The 26,638-nt window shown below is 41.5% G+C and overlaps 1 protein-coding gene across 1 annotated transcript in view; it reads right to left on the reverse strand.

Moving 5' to 3' along the window:
* Positions 1 to 1,162: 1,162 nt before the first annotated feature.
* The window catches only part of Ebf1 (early B-cell factor 1), a gene marked incomplete at its 5' end in the record, with an annotated part of 385,808 nt that continues 360,332 nt past the window's right edge, over positions 1,163 to 26,638 (reverse strand). Inside the window, 5 exon segments of the mRNA XM_013508845.1 lie at positions 1,163 to 4,384; positions 13,035 to 13,229; positions 16,283 to 16,462; positions 17,100 to 17,277; positions 18,448 to 18,513. Of these exon segments, the coding sequence (XP_013364299.1) occupies positions 4,353 to 4,384; positions 13,035 to 13,229; positions 16,283 to 16,462; positions 17,100 to 17,277; positions 18,448 to 18,513 (651 nt within the window).

Below are 26,638 nucleotides of genomic sequence, written 5' to 3' on the forward strand. Positions count from 1 at the left end.
AACGAGCACTGACAAGAGGTAGGGCTTCAGCAAGGCCGAAGCTAGCATGTCAGAGGGTACGTGACGGTTTTATTCTGTAGAGGACTGTAGCATCCTGTGTCTGCCTGTCTAACCACTCTAGTCTAGCATGATTTGAATGTGTTTGTCTTGCCTGCGAGAGTGAACAACCTGCAGACAGGAGCCATTCACTCAATTTTTATTTTCTGTGTGTAATGCAGAATTTCAAAAGCACATACTGATGACCAAGCTAATCAGCCTGGGTTCCCTCTTTAAGAGAATGACAATTTCTTTACTTATAACTTATACATTATACTTTTCCATGACCTCAAATAGGATCATATTCCACATCCAAATTATATCATATCAGCAATGCGTGTCATAAATGATTGTGTGGGTGATGGCCATGTGACATCTATTACTTTTGGCTGTCAAGCTTCTGTTGGTCTAGGCCCTATTTGCTGAGCTTTTGAGGCATTTTACAGGCATCATTAACCTTATCATGTCCAATAATTGCAAAAGTAGAAAAAGAATATTATGTGCAATTTTTTTGATGGAACCTAAAATGAAACAACTTTGCAAGAGTATATACTTACTGGGTATTTGTGGAATATTGGACTCTAGATAAATGTTTTTTGTCCAACAGGAAAAGTATTTTATCCACAGGAGATTTAAAAATACAAGTCATAGAAGGTTCTGAGTTCACACATGTCTCATCAGTGAGCCAGGGCACATAATTAATTGACCGGAAGGCTCAGTGGGATTAATTAGCAGCTGTATGTGAAGAGCTAGGCTCAGACTGGTAGCGCAGAGGATAGTTTTCTAGAATGACCATCTCCTGGGTTCACAGTTTAATCGCTGCAGGGGGGAATCTCACTGTTTGATGGAATTGTTGGGGCTCCTGGCTCTTCCCTGGGCCAGCACAGGTACGTGTACATTCGGCTGGGGCCAGCAGAGGGCAGCAACACGCTGCGTGTGTTGAATTTGCATGGCAGATGAGCAAATCCCCAAGGACCTACAGAGCAAGCAAGTGGGTGCCCCAGCACTCTCTTAAATCTTTTTTCTCAGGTGTCAACACTGGTCCGAGCAATTGCAAACACAGACCTGTTGATGACATTGGGCTTTGGCTCACCTGAAATGGAGAAATGAATACGCAACTAGGAGCTGCCATCACAGACAGGAAGTAACTTTAATTAAATATCGTGAAAGTTGAAAAGTTTTTACAGCTTGAATTTTTGCAAAAAAAAAAAAAAATTATAACAATCTCTACAGTAGTTAGGTTCTCTAACAATTGAACTGTACAGTGTGTGTCTATTCAAAAAGTTTTGATAAGAAGGTGAAAGGTTAGTAGATTTAGAGATGACTTCGGTCAGCTGTATCCTAGTACAATACGAGGCCAGGGCATGATACGCAATCCAGTCATCCAGAAAGTCTATTCTTCCCCCAGAACTGAAATCTCAATTTAATTCTCTACTTCACTTCCTTCTTAAAGCCATATTCTGTATTTAGGGGGACAAATTTTAAAGGAACTTGTGAAATTACGGTGTAGAAGAAAGGGGGTTAGAGGGCCAGAATATCTTTCCATCTGATCAATAGAAATAGAAGCAACAAAACACAAATTATACACATTTTAAAGGCTCTTTGGACTTTCAAGAAGAGTTCTAACCATGGCACATGGCTAACAGGTTGGTGGCATCTTTTGTCAGGGTCTGAGCCGGCCGCTGCCCCGGCTTGACCACTCGTTCCTTTGCAAACAGTTATGGGGCTCACTAGACAAAATATGGCTTTAAATTGTACACATCTTCAGGCCAGCACTTACCACACGAATTCAGATACTCTTTCTGAGTACCGAGAAGCAATGCTAAGCCTTGCTTACATTTTCCAGTTTATTGTTATTATTCACCATTATTTCTCACCATGAAAAATCAGCTTTCATCCCTCCCTCCCTCCGCCCTCCGCTCCCCTCCCCCACCCGCCCCAACCCATAAAAATCGCACTCCTGACAGTCTAGTGAAACCATTGCAAAATCCATATGAGGGCATGCACAGTTGCAGCATTATTGTAAATGATTTCTTGCTCTACTAGAAAAAGTTACATTGTCTTAAGGTAACAAAACAGTTCTTTTGTGCTTTTCAATTTCTTTTTTTTTTTCTTTTTTCTTTTTCTTTTTTCTTAGAATGTTAGTGATGACTGACAGTTCTGGCGCACAGTTACAATGTACAAGTGAAATGAATATGATTTGCATTGTTAAGGCATCCAATCTGCTGGTTTATATTTATGTGAAAGACAGAGGAAATATACAAGCAGACTTAAGAAAGAAAGTATGTTCATTGATTTCTATGAAGTTTCTCCCCCGAATTTAATGCACAAAATGCGTCACTCCAAAGGGAGAGATTCCATGCATATTAATAGGGTAAAACAGCATTAGGTTTTTTGTAAGCTTCCAAAGCAAAGGATACATTTTTTTTTTAATCTACAGAACTAAATACTACAAGAATAATATGCTACTATTTTTTGCCATATATTGGAAAAAACTTCTTAACTTACAAATAATACAAAAATAGACAATGGCTTTTGGGTGGAAATAAAAAAAAATTGAAGCATGGTTTAAAACAATACTAAAAATACAGTAACTATAAATGAAATGTTTAAAAATCACATTGAAACAGCTAATACAACTGTAGGTGACCAAACAAATACCCACTTTTCACATAGCAAACATACACAATAAAATAAACTAGGGGTGGGAAGAAGGAGGGAAAAGCAATGTACAAATTCCAAAGATAAATACATTATTTATATGGATATTTTACAAAATCCCCATTAAAACAAAAGCCTTGTAATTAACGTTGCAAATATGTGCAAGCTAAAGGTAGTGAGCTTTTTTTTTTTTTTTTTTTTGCAAAATATGCAGTAAAATCTTTTTTGTGAGATTGGAAAACCGTCTTAAGACATTAAAATGTATAAATAGAACAACGACTTTGGCAAAAAAAAAATCACCAAAAAAATCTACAATATTTATAACTACATACAAAAACACAACAGCAAAGGGAAAAAAATCAGGCAAATGCATCCTAAGACTTTTGCTGCATCTTTGCTACTAATTCTTATTTTTAAGAACACTTCTCAGTTAATGAGAGCAAAAATTCCCATAGAACAGAAAACTCTGTTTGGAGGTGTCAGCCTTCTCCTCCTGATCCCCGGTTTCCTTTCACTCTTCCTTCCAAAGCACTTAATCTGTTGTCTTAATCTACTATGTTACAAATAATGTAAAGGTTGGTGGACTGATCGAGGCCCTATCTTGAATGGGAAAATCGAAATACCTGCCAGGTTGCTTTCTTGGGAATTTTGGAGTATTGGTATAAAGTCAGCATTTTGAATTTTAGAATGAGTAAACTTCTAACTTATGGGTGGTGAAGCACAAGTGAGATTTTGGCTTGCTAACTGGAGGGCAGTATGGAATTCTGTGCCTGGACCCTGTTCCATGAAGTCTCAAAGAGATTCTCACACAGCATATGTGCCACCAAGCTATTGAGAGGCTATTGGCTTCAGAAGAAGTTGACATAAGTAAAAGAGAGAATGACATCAGATTTAAATATGCAGTTTTAACAATCTGTCTAGAGGCACTGAATTTCTTTTTTTGAGTAGAAGGGAAAAATGTAATGACTTACATCACTTTTTAACGTTCCAGGCTGCATTTATTTACACAGTTACTTAAGACAACAATACAAAAGAGATAAATAAGCTTGCACTGCTAAGGGATGGCATGTTAAGTTAGATATTGAAAATGCACTGTCTGAGCTATCTACCATTTGATATGCTTTAAGGCGCAAAAGCCGACCCTTAGTTCTCTAAAAAATCTAACTGGCATTCCTATTCTGTCCCATACAAGCTTTTTTTTTTCTTTTTTTTCTTCTTTTTTAACTTTTTTGTAAATATCACCACTTCATTCTCCCTTTACACAGCTTTAAAAACATCATAAATTAAAACATGGAGTCTTATTTATAGTGTCCCTTGGGTTCTAGCTTTACGGTTTATAAAAGACAAATGATTGCAGAGTTAAGCTTTAAAAAAAAAAGAGAAAGAAAAAGTGGATTTGCTTTTATCAATACAGAATAAATATATCCCCCCCCAGTACTTGGGAGGCACAACTTTAAACAACACCCTGCACTTGCAGATCCCTTCCAATTTCAGTATGTGTAAAGTCGGTGATTTCTGTTTGTTTAAAAATCTGCAGTTATTGTGATTCCTCTTAAAAAGGCCTGAGTTAAAAGTTCCACTCTGGGACTTGTATCAGATTACTCTTGTAGCAGAATCCAACCTCTTCATTAATAAAATTCTTCAAGGCAATTCTTTCACATGGGAGGAACAATCATGCCAGATATCGCTATGGAAAGAGAAAAAGAAGTCAATGTTTTTGCATAGAAACAGCTCGCTGAGAAGAAAAAAAAAGACCCATGCATGACTATGTTGATTAAATATTAACCACAGATGTGTTCTCATCTTCTTGGGAATGAATTTTTGGTACAGAATATACGTGCTGTATTAAAAACTATATCAGCATGTACATGTCTTTAATAGAATAGAATACCCTAAATATCCCTCCAAACCTGATCTCAATTTTAAAATATAATTAGAAAGTTGCATAGTTTGAATGCTGCTGGGAGAGTTGCAGCCTCAAACCTTGCAAAATAGTGAGAATATTTTCAATTTCTCACTCTTCTTTCCTTCCCTTTCACATCCAAGAAATTAATGAACTGGCTCATTACAACTGCCAGTAATCTCCAACAACAACAACAAAAAAAAACCATGCCCCTCCCTGTGCAATTCACTTTAGCAGGAAAAGTGAGCAACCAAGTAGTTTCAGTCCAGACTAGAAAAGGAAATGCCAGAGACAGCAGGCATTGTTCCCTGGAATAAAAGTTGGGAATAAAAGTTAGGAGAAAGCTTGGAGTGAGAGCTGAAGACAAACTTGCATGAAACCATAGAATATCTTCCCTACCCCGGTTTCACTGGAGATTTCTAGAATGATCTGACCAAGTTTGATAGAAAACTGCAGCCTAGGAAATCTGGGGTGAGATCCTGGGATGAGAAAAGGCTGTTTGAAAATTCTGTCAAAAGGCCTGGAGCAGGGAGCCCTCTCGGTAGTATTTAGACAGCACTGACTGGGATAGGCCAGGGGTTCACCTCTGCACCTCTGCTTTTGAGTACATTCCCCTGAGGCAGCTCCTTAGATCTCAGCCTGCTCAGCAAGAACATGCAGGTGGTCACAGCATTAGAGGTGACTGGAGATTTAAATAAAGTAACAGGTGTCATGTGTTTGGCCTGGGTTCAGCTCCTAGACAGGACCTGAGATAGGTCGGCAGCTAGGCTTTTTAACCCTCCACTTTGACTGCTCAGCTAGCAGGGTGACCTGTGCTCACTGTGTAACTTCTCTGGGCTCTATTTTCTCTGCAGTCAGCTAGGCACCTTCCCCCTGACAGAGTAAGGGGAGTGAGTTAAAGCAGTGTGGCAATTGTAGGTAGATCAGAGTAGCAGAGATGCGTACATTCGAAGCCAAAGGCAGCCATCCTTGGCTCCCAGCGACGGCTTAGTGTCTTCTCAGGCACAGACAGAAAAAAAGTCATTGCTTTCTTTTAAATGGCAACTCTAAACTTCAATTAATGCCAGCGATGACTGTGTCTAGGAGGTGACCTTCATTTATCCTCCATCCTGCCAGGAAGAATGTGCCTTTCGGGGAGTGAACCCCACTACCACTCGCCCTGCTGCGGACTCGGAGAGGCCAGGTTGGACTCTGAGCCCTGAGGCCCCACATTCTTCCAGCTTCCCTATCCCCCACCCGACATTAGATTCAATTAAAACAGAAACCGAAAAGTATTTTGCCAAACACTTTTTCCGTTAATTTTTAAACCCATCTATATTCGCAAGGAAATTCAATCCACATGTTTCTGATTCATTTTCACGTAAATCATCCAAATTCTGTTTTGCAAGAGCCCTTTTGCAGTCCAAACGCTCCTGGAGTCCTTTCCATAAGCCTTCATAAGCACCCCCCCCTTTTTTTCTTAGAAACAGGAAGTTGTCTTTGGCCAAATCTGCCCAGTTTAAACCCCCAAAGATTTGGGATCTGTTGGAAATGCAGTTCTTCTAAGATCCAAGGGAGCCCTAGATTTGCCTGAAATGGGGAGCTCAGTATTACAGTCCTTGCCTTAACTTGAGAACTCAAGACACTATGGCTGCAAAGGCAAGGAGGACTGAGGTCCCTGCAGTGTGGCACCCCAGTGTGGCTTTGCCTCCCTGAGGGTCTTTTCACCCAGGATCCAGGGGCTCCAGGCACCCAACACAGAGGGAGCCGGAAACCTGTGGCCACAGAAGCAAGTCATGTCTTCTGCTGACATTACTCTGTGAGCCCTGCATTAAAGGGCAGCCCCCTGCCAGATCGTTGGGTAACTCAGGCCTTGCCCATATGATTCACAGCAAATAGAAGGCTGACAAGGTTCCTGCTAATTTGGTGCATGGGTTTAGCCATCATTTATCATCTGGGCCATGAAAGCATTCCATTTGGAGGGCCAGAATTTTTTTTTTTAAGTTCTAACAGTATGTTGGTACCTGAATAGTATGTTAGATTTGATTAAGCAACCACTTAGGGACACAATAAAAGTTCTAGAGCAAAGGAAACAGATAGCTAGTCTGTAGCTAATGGCACTGCTTAACGTGGAAAACAGGATTGCAAACTCCAGCAACTGAAGAGCCCAGGCTGGGCATTTAAGCAAGCAAAGCACCCGGGATAGGGACGAAAGGAATGCTGCCAAGTGCGGCAGAGGGGTACGCATCTCAGCTTCCCCTAAACATTGCTGTCTAGGATTGCTGCTCATCGCCACCAGAGCTTCTGGATTACTGTAAGAGAAATATAAAGATGTACTTTTTTGAAAAGATGGAAATAGCCCAGTTTATCCATGTTAGCAAATAATCGATATTCAGAGCAAACATATACAGTACATCGGAAGAACCCTTGGGGTGGATTCAGCCCAGCCCCCTCTCCCAACTCCTCCTGGTTGGCCACCAGAGCTTTTTCAGGGGATCTAGAGGGAGCTGTGGAACCCCTCTGCAAAAGGAATTTTTCTGAGTATTTATATAGTATCAGGAAATTACAATAAATCCCATCTGTAATGTCCATTCAGAAAACAGGAAAGTAAATTTTAGAAAAGACCGATCATAGTGGTCCTTCAGCCAATGTGCCTCAAAAGAGGCCTTTAATAAGGAAATCCTACTTCATGATGTGCCCATTCTTCTTGTATCTGTGCTGACCTGAAAATTCATTATGTGGGGGAGGACGGGTGCCTGAGCCCTGGAATGTTATAAGATGCCACTCGTGTGCTGAGCTGCCCTTGCAGGACCCTAGAAGATTCCCATGAGGAGACCACAGTCATCACTGTGTGCCAAGACATCGCGAGACTACAGCAGCTCTGCCATTTTCTCCGGCAGCTGGGTGATCACATTCTCTGGAGAAACCCCAAAAAACCATTGGTTTGAAAGGAAATCCATTTGCAATTTCAAAATTTCGATAAGAACAAAGGCAAAAGGGAAATGTTTGGCAGAGCTGAGAGACCTTGGGATGAGAAGGTGGAATATATTCTTCCACAAACCACCACAGGTATACGAATTGTGAGTCAGATATGGGGTAAGACGTGGGGTGAGATCTCACGCAAACTGAGTATGAACATGGAGAAAAACTTTCACAGGATGTGGTACTAGAATGAATGATATGCAGGCTCAAGAAGAGGTAGGCAGTCTGACCTTCAAGAAGGTGGAGAGAAAAAGAAACACTAATGGATACTACAGGGGTACCTCAGTTTTGTGAACGCTTTTGTGTGTGAACAATTTGGTTCAGGAAAATTTTGTTTTTGTTTGCAAACTCTGCACTGGGTGACAAACATGACCACGGCCATCTTTTCCACACAAATACAAACATGCCATCTTTTTGAAAATTGTACAACGAATTAAGTTCATGAACTGAGGTACCACTGCATTTCCATGCATTGTACCCTGGCCTTTTGTGTTCAGTAGTTTCATTGCTCAGACTGTCCAGGATACGGTTAAGATTGAGAATTATATTAGTGGTGTTCCAGGGCATGTGACAGCTTTCTTGGGGCTGCCTCTCGAAGAAGGAAGCCTCTTTTGTAGAAACTACACTCTGAGCACCGTAAGGGCTTTAGGAGGGGAGAGGATGTTTCTTTGGATGAAGGCTGAGCATAATTGGTGACTCAAGTCTTTGTCCTATAAAAACCAATGCACTCGGGGTCTAGGGTCGGGGTGTATCAATGCCTTCATCTATATAAGAATAGGAGGAAGGTTCCCCACATGTTCACCTTTCAATCCAAAGTACGGCTGCATTTCCCAAAGCATGTAGGCATCTGTCTCTCTGTACCTGGCTTATTTTGCTTAATATAATGTCTTCCAGATATTTTATATCTGTGTTGGTTGACTCTGCAGGTACTCAACTCAGGGATCTAGAGGGCCAACTGAGTTCCATTTAGTTTGATAAACTTATTTGCCTACATTGTCCTTTTCAACATGTGAAGACCAATGCACATCAAATACAAAGCTTTGCAAAAATGAAGCTAAAAAGTTGATTTCGTAGAAGTAGAAAATATAACTGCAGTGTCCAGAGCTTGGGAAGGGTAGAGGGTGGGAGGGAGGATGGAGAGAAGACGAGGGTGGATGGAAAAAACAACTTCTAGTGCTGCATAGCAAGAAGCAGGGTGATGGTGGCTGACAACAATTAATTGAATATTTCAAAATACATAGTAGAAAGGGTTTTAAGTATTCCTTAAAAAAATGATAAATATTGGGAGTAAAAAGTATGCCTGTTACTCTGACCTGCTCATTAAGCATTATATATGTATACTGAAATAGCATATTGTACCTTATATATGCAATTACTATTAATAAGGTGAATGACTAATGTAAAAAATCTTTAAAAAATTATAAAATCCAAAGTAAACCGCATCTGTACTGAAAAGATTTTTTTTCTTGTCGTTATCCCCTAAACAATACAGAACAACCTGTGAGGCTCTGAAAGTACTAAGCCAAGAGTTACTTCATCCTAAAATAATGTCTTGGACATACCGTAAGTTTTCAAAGGTCTTATCTACCTGGGAGACACAGCCAGTTGGAATCACAGTAGAACTTGCAAGTTACCAAATACACCAGGAGGAGTGGAACTTGGGTGCATTTTCCACCCTTATCCTTGTTTCTTGGCATCTGCACTATGGTTGCTGAGCCACATACTGGTTACTGCATGTTATCCAAGACTTGCCTGCCTCTGCTTCTTGGCTTGGCTTGTTTTTAGCCCTTCTGCTTAAAATGACCCTCTCCCTCATCTTCCGGTGCTGGAATCCTGTTTGTCCTTTATCTGAGATAGTTTCAAGGCAGCTTCTACCACAAAGCTGCTCTGAATTCTCCTTAACCTTTCCCTCTTCAGGGTATCCACGGCTGGGTGCTCAGCCTCTCCTGATGGATCTGCTTTGCTGACTTTGGGGTCCCATCTTTCCTCATATGGGGAAAGAGTTCAAAGCTGGGGTAGTGTGGTCCCCATGAGCCTAACCCATTGGCCTGAATATAGCCTGGCACAATGCCAGGGGCAAGGCACAGGACAGTGCATGTGCAGAGTCTACATGCCAGACTTCTCTCTCTGCTAACCAAGCAACTCTGGACACGTCATTTCTACGTCTCAGTTTCCACATCCAGAAAGTGGGGATCATAAGCAGTCCACATTGAAGGGTGGTTGGGAAGGACACACGTGATCTTCAGGAGCTCGGCTGGCCCCAGCTGTCCCAGGCCAGTGTGGACACCACCCTCATGGGTGCCACGCGTACCTGCAGTGCTATGTGTTAGGAGGAGGCGAAGTAAAATCTGCTGGTGAAGAGGTCCTAAAGGAGTAGACTTCAAAGAAGAATGATGTACAATTAACAGAGTGGTAGTTGGAGGTAAATAGGCCTTTACAATACTTAAACGGTCTAAGTGTGTCACCTCTAATCTTGTTTACATGGTCAATTTGCTTAACCAACGCTTCCTTCATCACTTGCCCTACCTTAACGATCACAGCTCTGAACTAGTTGGGTCCCAGTGAAGTAGGTGCCACTGTACTACCGCAAAGGAGGAGAAGAAATAAAATGCTTCGGTGAGCCTTACCCACCTAGGTCCCCTTTGAATGGGAGAAGTAGTGTCTAGACAGTTAAAGACAGAGTAAGGCGGAATTCACTGCAAGAATGTCACTTTTCCCCAAGACCCAAGCCAGAGCTGAAAAACGGTATTGCCTCCCCTAAGACCGAGTTAGTCCTTCCAGCTCTGCCTGCAACGGCACATGGATCGGGTTGTGCAGCTCCCATGGGGGTTCAATCTGGTGAGTGCAGGGGCTGGGGCAGTGCAGGCAGGAAGGAAGAGGTCTCCATTAATCTGGCTTTACCTTCTATTGGTATACTTCCATGACTGCCTACCCTCAAACGTAAGGATGTTTGTACAAGACAGGATTGCAAAAACAATAAATACTTGTTTTCTTTCTCTGGATCATGCACAATAGTCAGAGCATCTCCTCAAGGCCTGTCCAACTGGACAAGAAGGGCCGGGTCAACCACAACAGCAAATTCAGCACAAAGTGTGTCTCGGGGTCAGACCCCAAGCTCTCCAGGCCCTGTACCTCATGTTAGAAAGAACAACACAGGAGCAGAGACCCAGCTGCTAATGAGAGGTGGGGAAGTCTCTGTACATTTGGAATCTGTAATTGAGTTAGAACTGGTTTGGATAAGCCATGAGGGACAAAAGCACAACTCTCATATGTGTCTGAAGCCTTTGCATCACCACTTAAGTACACGTCCCCTCCCAATAGTAGATCTGCTGAAATCTAGGAGGCTCCACAGCCTGGGCTCGGCCCCTGTCCTCAGCCCCTCCCCCCCAGATCCACGGGGCATGATGACATTTGGCCTCACTGTGGGTAGTGATACAACTTCCTGTAGCAGGGACAACCCTTCGGCTGTTAAATACAAACCCCATTATATCTTGTTCCTGAGGCCAAATCAACGTTTAGCCAGGATTGAGACTGGCAGCTCAAGAATGGCAGATTTCTGCTTCCCGTATGCATTACTATTGCATAATACAGTTACGAGTCATGGGTGCTTAAGCATTCTATCCCTCGTGTGCCAGCTGGAGGTGTAGTGAGGGTGACAAAGCATTATTTTTAGCTGAAAAGAATCCTCCTGGCGCGAATGGGTGGCTCCCCTTTGTGGGGGCGGGCATTTCCTACCACAAATAACATTGCTTGAGATCTAGTTCTGCAAGCCAATTATTTCCCTCTTTCCTTGAAGAAGATGGATTGGCCTGTGCATGTTACAATGAGGGCATCAGCATGCTATGCTGTGCTCTGACTTTGCTGTGCCGGGCAGATTTGCCAGCAGGTTTCTGAGGAATATTTTGAAAAGCCCTGCAGGAGGCAGAGAGGCAGAGTGATAAAGTGCCCAGGCTCTGAAGTCACATGGTTTAGGTGATATTTTGGCCCCATCATTTACAGGGTGACCTTGAGCAAACAGTTTCAACTTTCCCTTCTATAGAATGGGAACAATGTTGACTTCATATAATCCTGGGGAGAATCAGCATGTGCTTACATCAGCATAAAGCATCCAGCACCATCTGTACATGTGTGTAAACATACATGTGTTTACACACATGAAACAGACCAAGAAGCCCCAGAGCTATCACTGCCCTCCTGACCTTTTCCTGGCCTCCGCAGCTGACCTCTCTGTGTGGCCTGCCAGTCATGGGAGGGAGGCAGCAAGGGGAGCTGTGTAGGACAGGGGATGAGGGCACAGCCCCTGTTGGGGTGCACATTCCTCTCCACTGTTGGCTGGCACTGTCTGTGACAGGTACTTGCCTCAAGCTTCCTTTCATCATTTGCAGGGTGGTGATCCTGAAAGCCTTCGGACTTCATCAGGAAGTTGTGAGGATGAAATCAGATAAAGCTAGCTCCATGCTTAACACAGAACCTGACACTGTTCAATGGCTGATTATTTTATTGATCTTATTTCCCTGCTGGCTGCTTTGGGCATCTGGGACGTGTCCTCTTTACCCCATGTGAGTAATAAAGCGCTTGGGAGATGGAAAGAGGAGATGAATTTTTGAGCCCGACTTTGAAGCTATCTTCTGCCACACGCCAGCTGTTGGGAGTCAGGCACCCCCTCTAACCTTTAGTTTTCTCATCTCCAAGGTGGGGGCTGTGAGTGGCTCCAGCAGGCCTGCTATAGGGGAATGGCGGAGGTTGTGCAGGCTGCAGGCTGACCCCATGTGCCAGGCCAAGTACCTGAGAAAAGTGGGAGAAACAGTGGAACCACTTTTAAAGCGTGGATTTCTTTCATTTTTAGAGGGTAGAACAAAAAGGTCACCCAAAGGCTTGATGACTCTGTTACTTCCAATATTCTGTGTCTAGCAAAGAGCTTGAACAATTTTACTATTAATCAGAACATGCTAGTGCTGTTTTAGGGTTTCTGGTTCAGGGTAGTAGATCTTTGGCCTTTGGTGTACGATGTCTTCACTTTGGGGTCTGACTGGGCGGCAGCCCAGCCCGTCAGTTATCAGCCCTGCATAGGTTTGCTCTGGCACAGGGACAGGAAGGGAGGCCAAGTGACTTGCTTCAGGACAAGGTCAGTCCCAGGAGAGATCCTGCACTGGAGAACTTGCTAGAGTTGACAGAAGACTAGTCCGATAATGGTGACAGCAGGAAGTGAGACAGGACCAAAGAGAAACAATGACCTAAGTAAATCAGATGTCAAAGCAAATCTTGGGTCTGAGCAGAACTGCTGGATTTGGAAAGAGAATTCCTCAAGCACCTTCAGCAGAGCCGGGGTGAGTAGGACCAAGGAGAGGGAACACAAAGGAACAGAGAAGCGGGCAGGGCTCGGCTGACCCCCTTAGCAACAGGGTGCACCTGCTTCGGGCCCTGGGAGGCAAAGTCCCCAGGACCCGGCTAGGCTGGTTGCCTTGGGGCTTACCTTGTAGGCTGTTCCCATTGGTGCTGGTGCAGGTTGGAGGTGGGGAGGTCTGGGGTCTGACGACAGGTGCGAACGCACTCTTCTGTTTCACGGCCGAGACCATGTTGGCTGGTGAGAAGGAGAAGATGCCGGAAGAGCTGCTGCAGTTGGAGGGGAGGCTTGTAGAGGAGGCCATGGTGGGGCTGGATGGCACAACTGAGAAAGACAAAAGAGGAAAATCAGAGCCCCTTGTGGCATCTAGAGACTACGAAGCTCAGATCCCACCCTCTCTTGGCGACTTGCTGGGGCATTCTTGGGCAGGAGCTTTCCCTAAACTCTCAGGCCCTGTCCATGTTCATCACTTGGTACTTAACGTGTATGTGCTCCTGCGAAGGCAAGCAGAAACACCAAAACGACACCCAGGATTTGGAGGCAGATTTATTAACATCAAGGGGCACTGGTAGGAATTATTTCCAGAATCTCAGGCCCTGATCTCTGGTGGTCTAGGGCTTATATGGGATAAGCAAGCAGGAAGCACAGAGGCAGACTAGCTTGTCAATTTGAGATTGGTTTATACAATGTGCGTCATAGTAACCAGCTATGCATCACAGTGACCAGCCGTTTCTAAGAGACAGGAGCAACTGGAACTGGAACAGGAACTGTTACCTGGGCAACTAACAAACTGAAGTATTCTGGTAGGGGGAGGTGCATTTCTATTACATTCCCTTTCATTGTTGGTGATCAGCTAGTGGTGTGTTTACTGTGGGCTAAGTTCCTAGTGTAGCAGTACACTAGGCATTGGACAGAGCACTTTCCATCAGAGGAAATGATCCCTTCTAATCAGCCCAAGGCAGTACCCAAAGGAACACGCTTACTGAACACATTATGGAGCAGAACACAGATCCACTGTCCTATGTTTTCTAGGCCAGGAAGCAAAAGTGCAATGCCTTCTTATCAGTCCCCTTCCCTTGAGCCTACCAGAGTTCAATAAACTATTTGGGTAGCCTAAGCCTTGGTCTAGTGGCTCTGGAAATTTAGAGAAGTGGGAATCAAATTGGTCATAGGCAGCACCTGCCATGAGGGAAATGACCCCTTGTCCTCAGCCCAAGGCTCTACCCAACCGAAACACTGAATGCTTTATGGAGCAGAACACAGAGCTGACATCCTCAGAGTTTTCGCAAACATTTTCTAAACTGTACTTTTCTTTTAATGAGGCCAGCATTTTTATACATCTCTTAGGATTTGTAAATGTGAAAATACGCTCAATAATAACACCCATTTAAATTGCAAAACTCCTGCACTGGAGGTTTGATTTTTAAATATTCGCAGACTTGAAATCCTGCTGGTTCGCTGAGGAAGGCAATTAATCTCGTTGGCAAATGTGATCATTATGTGTATTTAGAGGTGGGGAGATTGGGGGGGTGGTTAGCAGAGAAAGGGGTGAAATATAGTCAAGCAGCTCCATTTGTTATAACATTATTAGTTATCAGCCACCATACCAGAAAGTGTGTTCACCAGTAGAATGTCTTATTCTATTTTTTATTCTGTTGGAATTTTTCAACATGAATGGTTTATGAATAATTAAACATTACAGAGGCAAAAATTCAAATCAGCTGGGCTTTGTGTTTATTGTTTTATTTGCATTTATGCAGATAAAACTGTCCCATCTGAGAGCCTATTTGAGAATTTAATACTATATTTGTGAGCGCTGAGGAAATCAATTAATGGAAATTAAATGTTCGAAGTTTCACAGCCCGACAGATGCAATCTCAGGCTAAAGTCACCGGGTATCTGCACAGGCTTGAAAAGGGAACCAATCCAAGCCCCTAAATTGAATTGCTACCATATAGCAATTAGTTTATTGATTTAATTAAGAATGCCACCTTTTAATTTTCAGGTCATGATTGAAACATTTTCTGATTGAATAGATGGGAGAACACTGACATGATAGATCTATGAGAAACAATCTCTCAATAAATCAGGATCTAATGTGAAACTGACCCTAAACATTGACTCTCGAGCAGTTAGAAAATGATATATGTAGATTATTTGGGGCATTTCAGTTGTTCAACAATCTACTGGTTACAAACAAATTAAAGTAGAAAAATAAAACTTAGCACACCCTGAGCAGAGAATGCATCCACAAAGTAAACGGCTCTATGTATGCTTTCAGGAGTAACTCTTAAAAGCCAAAGTTGACATTCCCTCTTTGAAAAGATTAGCACACCTCACATTTGCATATGGAAGACAATTTCATTTTTAAAATATTTTTAGCTCAGGTTAGTTTTTAAAAATCATGCATATTATTTCTCTAAACAACATTCTTCTGATTTTCTACAAATGTCTATGAATTTGACCACATTTTACTTATCAGTAGAGTCCCTCACTACATCCAAGATGAACTTGGTTACATATGTAAATGTTCTCAAAGGAAAATTAAAAGACCGTGAGAATACAACTCACAACATTTCATAGAGAGATGCATTTCATACATAAAAATGCCAGTTTGCTGAACTTCCTTAGATACAGTCTAAATGTATCTGACCACACCCTTTTAGCCAAGCTTCTTTAATGCAAGGATAAGGCACCAAAGTATATTTGTTGTGTGTGTTCCATCTTGCCAAAGTTTTGGAAAAAAACAGAATAAAAAAAAAATTTTAGAGAACACTCTAAACACAAAAAAGAAAAATCCAAGCATTAAAAAATAAATCAAATTCCTTGAGGGGAGATTGTAAGTTTTAGACTGCTGTCACACTGTAGCACCACAATTTATTATCTTCAGATCACTGTGATTATGACTTAGGTTTCTGAACTTGTTTCGCATGTGCCAGGCCCCAGAACAAACTTGCAGTGAGCGTTATCATACCCTGTCTCACAGCACTGGGTGGTGGGGGGATGTTAGTTTCCTCCCTATTGCACAGGTGAGAAAACTGAGGCTTGGGGAAGAGACAAAATTGCCTGGGCTTCCAGTTAGTAAGTGGTAGAAGCAGGCATCAGTCCTATTTCCATCCAACTCTAAACATGGTGCTTGGCATGATATCCTGGGCCTGCTCCTGGTTCCAGCAAAGCTCTGACTGTTGGGATAACACTGCCCTATGAGGGAAGCTGGGAGCTCAGAGGTCGCTGCCACCTTAGCAGCATGACAGGGGCAGCGCCCTGCAGAATGAGGGCCCTCAGACAGAGGAGCCCTGCGGGTCAGCCCCACAGCATGCACCGTGACCAGCTCTCCCAGGGAAAATGGGAAGGACACAGAACACACGTCTACTTACTGGCATAGGGTGAGTTGGCAGCTGAGCCGTTGAGGAAAGTTGGGGAGCCGCCCAAATTGGACATGGCAGCAGAGCCGTACCCGTTCATGCTTGTGGTGACAGAGTTATAGTTGGCCTGCTGGGGGGTGGAGCTCGGCACGTACCCATGCGGTGACACGCTGCTTGAGTTGCGGGTGAAACCTGGGGGTGGGGATGAAACCAAGGGTGAGGGTAGCGCCCCCATGGGGGCAATCCTGGAAGACTCGAGCAAAGGAAGGACTGTGTCTCGCCGCCCCTTACCTCCGATCCAGAGGGAAGGGATTGGGTGATTCATGCGCATGGTTGGTGGTGCTAGCTCTGTGATTAAAATGGGAAGCGAGCAGAGACACATTTCTTAAGAGATCGTAAATACTTAGCAGGGGCATGAGAAGTGGCAAGGCATGGCCTATAAATTATCATTTTGGAGCAGAAATAAATCCCAATCTAAGAGACCTACCCTCGAATTAACAGGTTCCTATTCCCCTGGCAAGAGTGATGTCCTACGGGCCCTCAGAACTTTAATTCCAGCCCTTTTTGAGATCTGTCACACATGGTTTATGGTGAAAAGTCAAATGTAGAGAAGGTGAAATGCACACGTCCTTTCTAGCCCCCATACCCAATCTCCAGACATGAAAACTGGAAACAAAGTCCTATAATAATACCTGATACGTGCAAGCTAGAAATCTTTTTGGGAAGAAAAACATTTTTTAAATAAAAAATTTGTTTTATGTCAAGGTGGAGCATGAGGTTGGGATGTGTCAGGAAAACGGGGAAAGAAAGAAAAGAGTACGCTCCTGACCCTGGTTGGTGGCTTGTGATGCCTCTGAGACATTCACGGCCAGCTGTCCGCTGAACGAGTTCACACCCATCATCCCTGCATGGACCGAGGTGTTGGCGAGGGCCGGGAGCTGGTTGTGGTTGCGCGGGACGCTGTAGAGGGCCTCTGCAATGTCAGCCGCTCTCTTCAGAATAATTTCCTGAAAAATCAGAGGAATAGCCCCTTTAGCGATCTCCAGCCAAATGATTACTTCCAAGAGTACCATTTTTCAGGTGCTTACTATACACCAGGTACTGTGCTCAGGCTTTCTGTGGCTCACTGTGTTCATGTCTGTATCTCTGCAGACAAACCTGTGAAGTTAGTCTCATTGTTGTGCCATAGCATGAATGGCGACACTGATAGCTCAGAAAGGCAAAGAACTTATTTTATTTTATTTTATTTTATTTTATTTTATTTATTTATTTATTTATTTTTTTGGTTTTTCTCCGGTACCAGGAACCGAACTCATGACCTTGCGCTTGCCAGGCAGGCGCTTTTGCCGCTGAGCTAAATCCCCAGCCCCAAAGAACTTATTTTAGAACACTCGTTATTTAAGGACAGCGCTGAGATTCATAACACTGTTTGTCTGACTTTCAAAGTCCACTGTAGTTAGTACATCGCAGTAGCATGGGGTTTTCTTTCTCCACAAATAACACACAGGAAGTTATTGAATGAGAGAAGAGAAGGAAAAGGAGAGGCAGGGACAGGGAAGAGGAGGAAGGGAAGGAGAAGGAGAAGGAGGGAGAGAGAGAAGGGCCAGGGGAAGAGAGAGAAACAGAGAGAGAGATACGGCAACTCATGTTCCCTTGACCTAGGATCCTGAGTATTAATACACCTGTGTGTGTCCTGAACTCAGGAGACGTGAAAAAAGAGCGAAGGCTTTGTCATAGTTTCCTGAGCAAGTGGAGTTCTATACATGGAGTTGCTCGACTGCACGAGACAGAAGCAGACAATAATATTCAGGCCTCATTATACTTTTTTAGGAGAAGAAATTAAACCCCTCTCTTCTAAATTTGCTTGGAAACCTAGGAGAAGTAAAATAAAGCACCAGTAACTCTCTTTTTCAATTATGAAGTACATTCCCAGTAGAGACTAGTTTTAAGTAGAGTACTTTTTCTGGTAAAGGAAAATGATTCAATGGAAAAGGCAATAAAAGATTTACAAAAGAGGGAAGGATTGAATAGCCCTGCAACATGCCATATCTGAATTACTTATGCTCTTAACTCATGCACATGGCTTTTATGTTTTTTATGCTTTCTCATAGAATAAGAAGTCTGAGATCTTGCATTGAGTGAGGAAGTACACAGAGCCAAGAGAGCCAGATGCTCACCTGGTTGTTGTGGGGCATCCCGTACAGGGCTTCCACCAGATCTGCAGCCCTTTTGAGTATCACTTCCTGTCAAGAGAAAAATAGACACAGTCCTCTGAGTGAAGGCAGGTTGTCATTATCTCTTCACATGATCGTGTTCCAGTTTTTCTGGCCATACTATGGCAAAGCTCAGCTATAAAAGCAGCAGCTTGGAGAATCCCTAGAATGGAGCTAAATCACCAATTTATCCTTGTTCACATACAGACTTAATTGAGTCAAAAGGTGAGCATCATTGGTACTGCAAGATAAAATACATCACTCAATAGTCTGCTATAGGCATGATAAAGCACTCATATGTTTATTGCTGAATACAATTCCGAGGTCATTTACTAGATTACTACAATCGATGCCATTCAGTGCATGTTATGAATCCGTAAAATGTGTTTATTTTGCACTTAATTGCTTATTCCAAGAACCATGACCTTACCAGACAGGTCATTTTCAAGGAATTTCCAATCAATCTTGAGCTACTAGAAGCATGTAGCATTAAACTTCTTTTGTTTATCTTTCTGGTATGGCAGAGTCATGATATCAGGAGATGCTACAGGAACTCACATACTGAGAAAATACACTACGGTTCTTACCTAAGAGTTCTGTCCTCACAAGTCCCTCCCACATCAATTTTCATGACTTGCAGCACCTGTTTCTTTTATAACAGTTTTTCACAATTTCAGTATTGTTTGTCATTTTCCCCATTTGCTCCCTTTTCTCATCCTAGACAAACTCTTTGCTGCTTATCCAGGTAGAAGAACTGAACTATCTCCCTCTATTCATTTAGTTGGACTGCCTCCACAATTACCTTCCACAGTTCTAATAACATGGGGTATGCTACAAAAATGCATGGGCTGGTAACTTTTTTCATTCTATCAAAAAGAAATCATTCTCCCTTCTTCTTTCAGCCTAATAATCTGAAGAGTTGTTTATATCTGGATGTGCAAAGGAAGGCAAAATTAAGCTTCATGCATGTACAAATGAAAGTTTAGTGGAGAATCAAACCCATGGGTGGTTATGATTATCAGAGGTGATTTGCAGGGAGATTTGTTTACTATTTTTTGCTGTTGGGAAAGTTTCCAACAAAAGTTTCACTTTAAATATTTTACACAATAAAGTTCTGCATAGAACAGCAGTGCTGTTCAATTTTCATAGACTGCAGACACTGATCAGAAAATAGGGATATAATTGCATTCATTTTGCTGTCACCATAGCCTCTTCAAAAATCCTTGAACAACTCTTGAAATGACAAGCTTTTAGATACATATTAGCATTTTTCAATTTTATATTCTCTATAATATAAGATGAAACAGTTGTCATATTGCGGTAACTACGTATGACATATATAATGTCCTAAATTCAAAAATGAGATAGAGGGGTTTTCAGTTCTCAATAAACATTTATGCTTGCCTTATGCTGCCAGACCCCCTTGTAAAACAATTCAGTTGCTTTTCATGTAGATAGTGAAAGGCATTATATAACCAAGTGGGTTTGAACCAATGTATCTGAAGTCATTTCTTTACTTCCTAATGTAGCCTACAAGATAATTTACCACTTTTTGTTTGCAGTATTGTCTGACCACAGAAGTTAATAATTTACTATGATGTGGGTGCACTAAACCCTATCCTCAGATCAAATTCAGCATGGGCTCCTTTCACTAAAACCTCATGGCTTTATCTGGCTCTTAGGGAAGATTAAAACAAAACAGGATCAAGTTAGTTTATTTGCTAAGATTTGACTTCTTTGAGTCTATGTTCATTTATTTCCTTAAACAAATGTCTATGCCAGTGCAAGTCTCTTATTTGTCAAAAACACAGTAAGGTGCAGAAAAACATTACACTTGTGAAGTGTACTCCTGCAACACTATAGTCAAGAATTTAGAATAATTCTCCTCATCTTCATAAATTTCACAGAACGACGGAAGATGGAAATTCAAAATTAACTCAAAAATCTTTGAAGCTTGGTAAACCTGCAAAGTTCCATCCTTTGGTGTATAGGATATGGTTTTGTCTTCTATGTTATTGGTAATAAAGCTTTCATAATATGGTTAACTAGGCATTCTGGTACCAGGAGCTGGTCACCACTTGCTCCCGTAGAGTGAGGCACACGAATCTTGTCTCTTCAAATTGCAGCCTTCTTTGACCTCCACCCATGTTTCCCTTTTTGATCTATGACAGTGGAACCTGTTTTGCTTCAGCACAGCACCGCAGGTGCGTCATCACCGCAGCCTTGCTAGCGGCCAGTGCTCTTGAAACGAGAGTGAACTTGGCCTTCTTCTCCTGGAAGCTATCCTCTTAAACGATATCGCTCCCGATTTAAGATGCCCTTAACTACAGTGTGCTGACTTTGAGGTGCGAGGAAAACTCACATTTGCCACAGCGCTGACAATGGCTAGTTATTTCTGCAGATGGGGAGAAAGGATATTTCTGGGTCCTCCGTGAGTTAGTGCAACAACCTGCAAGGTGCTTGGATTTCGGTGACCAGAAAATTGCTCTCACCTCCATGTCATTTCGTTCCCAGTGAACTAGCCCCCAAGCGTGTTTGTGTTGGGGATCTAATATATTGCCTTTCAATCAGAGCTGAGAGCCACTGAACACACAGACAGAACATGACGAGCAGGTCAGGAAGGCAATAAAGATTTTACAGAGCTGTCCAAGGTGCTAAATTTACTCAATAATGGGTTTGACACCATACTGTTAGCCTCTCATTTACTACCAGTTTGAGGGACTAAATTGAAGTAGCTGACTTCATTTACCTTGAAATGTATATTTTATGACATTATGTAAGTAGATTGAAAGGGCACTGCAGTTTTAACAATTTAAAGGCTAAAGCATGTTTAAGATGAAACTTGAATATTTATTGTATATTGCACTTAAAGTATATAGAATGTTAAAATGTATTGATTAAATTTGTAAAAGGCATTATAAAAATGACAGGTAGTATAAAAGATATATGGCTTTTAAAATCAAATTGATAGTGTATGCTACCTCTTCTGTGGTCACAAGTGTAATTTTTTTGCAGTTTTATATGGTAATTTGAAAAATCTGTAATTTCACGTTAAGAAATGATTGAACCTGGGATGTTAAGAAAAAAAAGAAATTTCCCATAAGAGGAAGAACTGGATATTTCATATACCATTTTGTCTATGAAACTGTTCCTCAAGTACTATTTTTTGTGACATTAGGAGGAAGCATAGGGTAATGATTCCTTGGTTCTAATATCCAATTTTAATAATTCTGAAAAGAAAGAACACTTGGTATTACTAATATATAATTTTTCAAGCCATTTATTTGTCAGGAGAGATTCTTGTCTTCTTTTCATAATATTTAAAATGTCTCCCTGCTTGAAATTTCAAACACAAATGTAGAGATTAGACTCTTCTAAGATAATTAATTCTATCCTTGGATCTAAAAAATCCCATTTGGAAATTATGAGGACAAATACCAAATACTAAATCCTAAACATTGAAAAGCCCTCGGTCCTCCTTTAAAAGGCAATGCTTGTTCTCCAATCTGTACCCTGAGTCACAGTATTTTTTTCTTCTCATGGCTTTAGATGTTCTCTCTTAAAGAAACAGAAAATGTATAGTCCTTAAAAATAACTTTCTATCTCTCCGTTTCCTCTCATAATCAACATTTGCTCTTAACTAATTTGCAGTGACCATCAGTTGATGATTATGTGAGTGGGGAAATGGATTTATTATTCTAAATCTATTTAGAGTTGACAAAAGCACTGGGGAGACTCAGTGAGAAGCAGGGTTCCAAAAAAATAGTTCAAATGTAATTGTTGTTTGTTTCACTTATGACTCAGAACCTTCACTATAAAAATGCTAAATGGGCTACAAATACAAAGAGAAGATTCAGGCTTACTTTTCATGTTGAAAACCAATCAGTTGGTGAATAATCCTTGAGCTCCTTTATGCCCTAGTTATCACATGTGAATAGTATTCTCCATCAACTTGCAAGACTCTTTAATTTTGTAGCACTTAGATACAAGGTTCTGTGGGAGTTACACAAGATTGCTCACACCCTTTGGCTCTGCTTCTTCATTCAGTCTCTTCTGCATCTGAATAAATGTCATGCCCTCTATTCTCCTCTTGTTACTCCTCCCTGGTCTAGGAGCAAAAGGTTTGGCTCCTTTCTATCTTTACACCCTCACTCCTTTTGACACTCCTTCTGCTGGCTTCCTTCTCTGGAACACCCATGTGAATTTCCTCTCACTCTTCTGAAGCTTGGTACTGAAGGTAGTCGTAGTGGTATAGTAATGAAAGACAGAACTATCATTTACTGAAAATGAAACACGAACTCATTCAGTATTTGCTGAGGGCCTCATTATACTGTTCCTATCACCATTTGGAAAAGGAGGAAATTGAGTCTAAGGTCAGCTAACTTTCCCTGAGGGTACGCAGCTGATCGATAGCTGGGCAGGGATTCAACCTCAGGGATGTTAGATACACGATCATGAGCTCTTGATAAGTATGATATTCTATCAGGAATATTCCACCCTTACTGGTACCCAGGCTCCTAATCTCTCTCATATTTCCAAAAAAACATGGTTTTGACCATCTATTCCACCAAGCATGGCACAAAATACATGCTACTGAAAGCCATTTTGCTCTGATACAAAGGATGTAATTCTTCATTCTCCAAAGCTAGAATGTAGACTCTCTTTGAGGCCATGGATACACTTTAATGTCTTTGTCTAAGCTCCTAGCACAACCAGAAAAATACAGACCTTGAGAAATTCTTGCTGAAGGGTTTATTCTCAGAATAAACAGAATATAGCTGATTTTAAGAAATGCATGGATAATTTATGTGATGAAATGACAGTTGCATATTTGGTATGGTTTATAAAAGCAGACTTAAATTTGGCATCCCATTTCACTACAGACTTTTTGATCGAATATATAAATTCTCAAAGGTCAAGTTTTGATCACTGTGAGTTTTTTAATGTCACTTTTTTATGAATTTGCTCTTTCACTCCTGCTAGCTTGTGTTTACACTTTAATTTTGTGATTAAGATAATGAATCATGTCTAGCACAGGCATTATCTCAAGTTATAGGCCACTAGCAACATGATGTTGGTCTTCATGTACACCAACCTTTTATTAACTGTGTACTCCGGCCTTTAAAAATACTTAGGTATTTGCACATTTGCAGGAAGCCACCATGGGAACCAGGCATATCACATTAAATACGCAGACATAGCTAACTCCTTTTTCCTTCTATTTAATGACAAGAGACTCTGAGGATTGTTTGCCATCACTGTAAGTCTTCTCTTTAGCATTTGATCTCAAATATGTAGTTCATATGCTCACAGTTACTGGCTATATCCAGCCTTCCACGCTTAAGAGGAAGTTGCCTAATTGAGCAATATTGCACCCATTTGTAAACCAAATTCAATATTTTGAGAAACTCAAACCCAGATCAGCAGGGGAGATGGCTGAAGTTTCTTTCATTCATATGCATTATAGGTCAACTCATAAAGCCAATTACCAACAGAACACAAATTTCCAAATTTCAGAGTTAGATTTTCAGATTCTGAGAACTCTCTCATAAAATTCAGGCCCAGGGATGCTTTGGCAATTGGAGAGGACATTGTGAGCTTGACCTTATGCTCACTGGAACATGATATTCTGACGAATGTGGAAGAAAGCAGAAGATAAGCTACAACATCAACTCACAAAATCAAGTTGGGTTAGGTGATCCCTGAGGAAGAAGTGCAGTTCTTTTCTGTCACAGCACATTTCCCTGACCCTTATTTGTCACAGGGACCTTCGCCATATCAGAAGTCTCAAAATGCAGCAAGCTAACTATTAGCAACAGAAACTAAAGCAGAGCGGTACAATCCCTCCTGATTTAGAGACCATTAGCATCTATCAATGAAATCAGCACTGATTTTACCTGGCTTCCTCACTCCAGAGTTCAGACTTTGTCTAGATCTCAGGACTTTAAATCTTTTTCCACTCACATCTGAAAGTCTGGGTGACATTACTGACTGAGAAGCCAAAGCGTTGAAAAATTGACTGCAAGTTTCTTGTGGCCTATTTCCCACACAGCCGATGTACAATCCAATAAATACTAGTTGTACCAAGATGTATTTCTTTGGAGGGTACTTTGATATCCCAACTTCCTTTGTGTTTATTCAGCCAAATGGAAAATTCCACAATGCATTCTAAAAAATCAGTATAATGAGGCAGTGAGGGAAAGAGTAAAACAAACCAAAATAACACTTGGGCACTGTTTAGCTTCCAGTCCTCTGAGACATTCCTCAGATTTTTCATTTTTCTTGTAATATGAACTTCTCGAAATAGAGCTTACTGCAGATCATTAGAAGACTTCAGTGTCACACTTTAAACACTCTTTACTCAGAAGCCCTATGACTGGGAAGAGTCACTTACATTTAGCATGAATATAATTAAACATATTTCTGTTGAAAGGGGCATTCTCATTACGGCTAAGGACCACTTTACAGTAAATTGAAATGGAAAGGAGGAGCATAGATGAGATGTAGGTAGCAAGTGGTTATTTCCAGGGAGACATAAAATGCCCAATGTGTAACAATTATATTTTATAACCCTGCATTCTAGAGACTTCAGAGTATTTTATTATATAAGAAGATTCAGCTGAAGTTTGACTGCCCTACAGAACATTCTAGCGCACACTTGTCCATAGTCTTTAAAAAATATTTTCAAAGCACAATCAAAATAAGCAGCCATATCCAAAATGAAGGAATTAAATATTTTGAGTTTACTGCCATTACTATGAGAAGCTAAGGCATCCAAAGGATTTTAGCCCAGAGAAAATATGGGGGGAACTTTGGATACTCCTCTAATTCTATTCTTTTTTTTGTACTGGGAATTGAACTCAGGACTTCGCACTTGCCAGGGAGGCACTAATGCCACTGAGCTACATCCCCAGCCCTCCTCTAATTCTAAAGTTGATTATCTATTCAGATTTGATGACAGCTTCCCAAATATATTATTATCTATCATCATACTGCATAGCTGGAGGTGCACCAGAAAGCTCTGCCTTTGTTAAAAACATGGTGTAGGAGACTTCTGAATCACATGAAATTAAAGTAGGTTGTAAGCTAATGCAACTGTATCCACGTAAGACACTAACTTACATGATTGACTTTTACAGTGCAAAGAAAAAGGCTGTTTTCAAGCAGCTGTTATTGCCTCAATAGAAAAAAAAAAATCAATGAAAGTGAAATGAACAAGAGATTTTGGTCTGAGTTGCAGTTAATACCACTGAAGAGCTATGGATATTAAAAGGTCAACAAATAAATTAGCCAGAGTGTTATGAAATGAATGATTTGGCTTACAATTTTATTGAGTGAAAATTGTTCGCTGCCTATTAGACCAGGTAATTTTTATCTGGTACCTCAATTATTGTTCTGTAAGCAATAATATAGTTGTAAGAGCTGCTGGTTCGATCGTGTGACCTCTGAGAAGCTAGCTAGGACAGCTTGACTTCGCTATGATGGATAACTAAGCTTGGTCTCCATGAGGTGTCAAGCCTCACCTTCCTGCAAGGGGAATCTCGTAAAAGAAACATTGTAACTTGCTTCATTTTAGCAAAATTTTGGACTTTTCAGGTGTCAGCAGTTAAGTGTACATTGTGAAAGCTGATATTCCTGTGAAGAGTTATGACAATGGCTTTCCCTTCTCTCTTTGGTCTCCTGGCCTTCCCTTCTAAATGGTGTCATCGTAATTGGTGAATGGGAGCCTGGGGTGCTCCCCGCCACAAATACAGTGAGGAATGCTGTCTGCACCCTTGTGGATGTGACCTGTTCGGAGGAACAGAGCTGAACCTGGTCACCTCCAGCCGGCTCTTCTTATTCCAATTCATTGTACTGGTTTAAGACCAGCGCGCTGGGTTAGGTCCTGCCGAGTGGCCTTGGAAATCGACTTTCTGATCAGGATAAAAGTCTTTGCTGAAAGAGAAAGCGCTGGACAGAGGTGCCTTTTTCAGGGGCAGGTTGTAAAGTCAGCACATGAAACAAAAACTGCCTAGAGTCAGAATTACCCTTGAAAATCTTTTAAGTCACCTTTAAGTCGCCAAGGCCTGGCCTTTCAGAAACACAAAAAGGCAAAAATTAACTATTTCTGTTTTTCTTTGTCTTCTGACAGTGGCTTCTCTTTCCCTAGGGCAAG

Source organism: Chinchilla lanigera, unplaced genomic scaffold, assembly GCF_000276665.1.
Source record: "Chinchilla lanigera isolate Chin_1 unplaced genomic scaffold, ChiLan1.0 scaffold00007, whole genome shotgun sequence".
NCBI classification, from domain to species: Eukaryota; Metazoa; Chordata; class Mammalia; order Rodentia; family Chinchillidae; genus Chinchilla; species Chinchilla lanigera.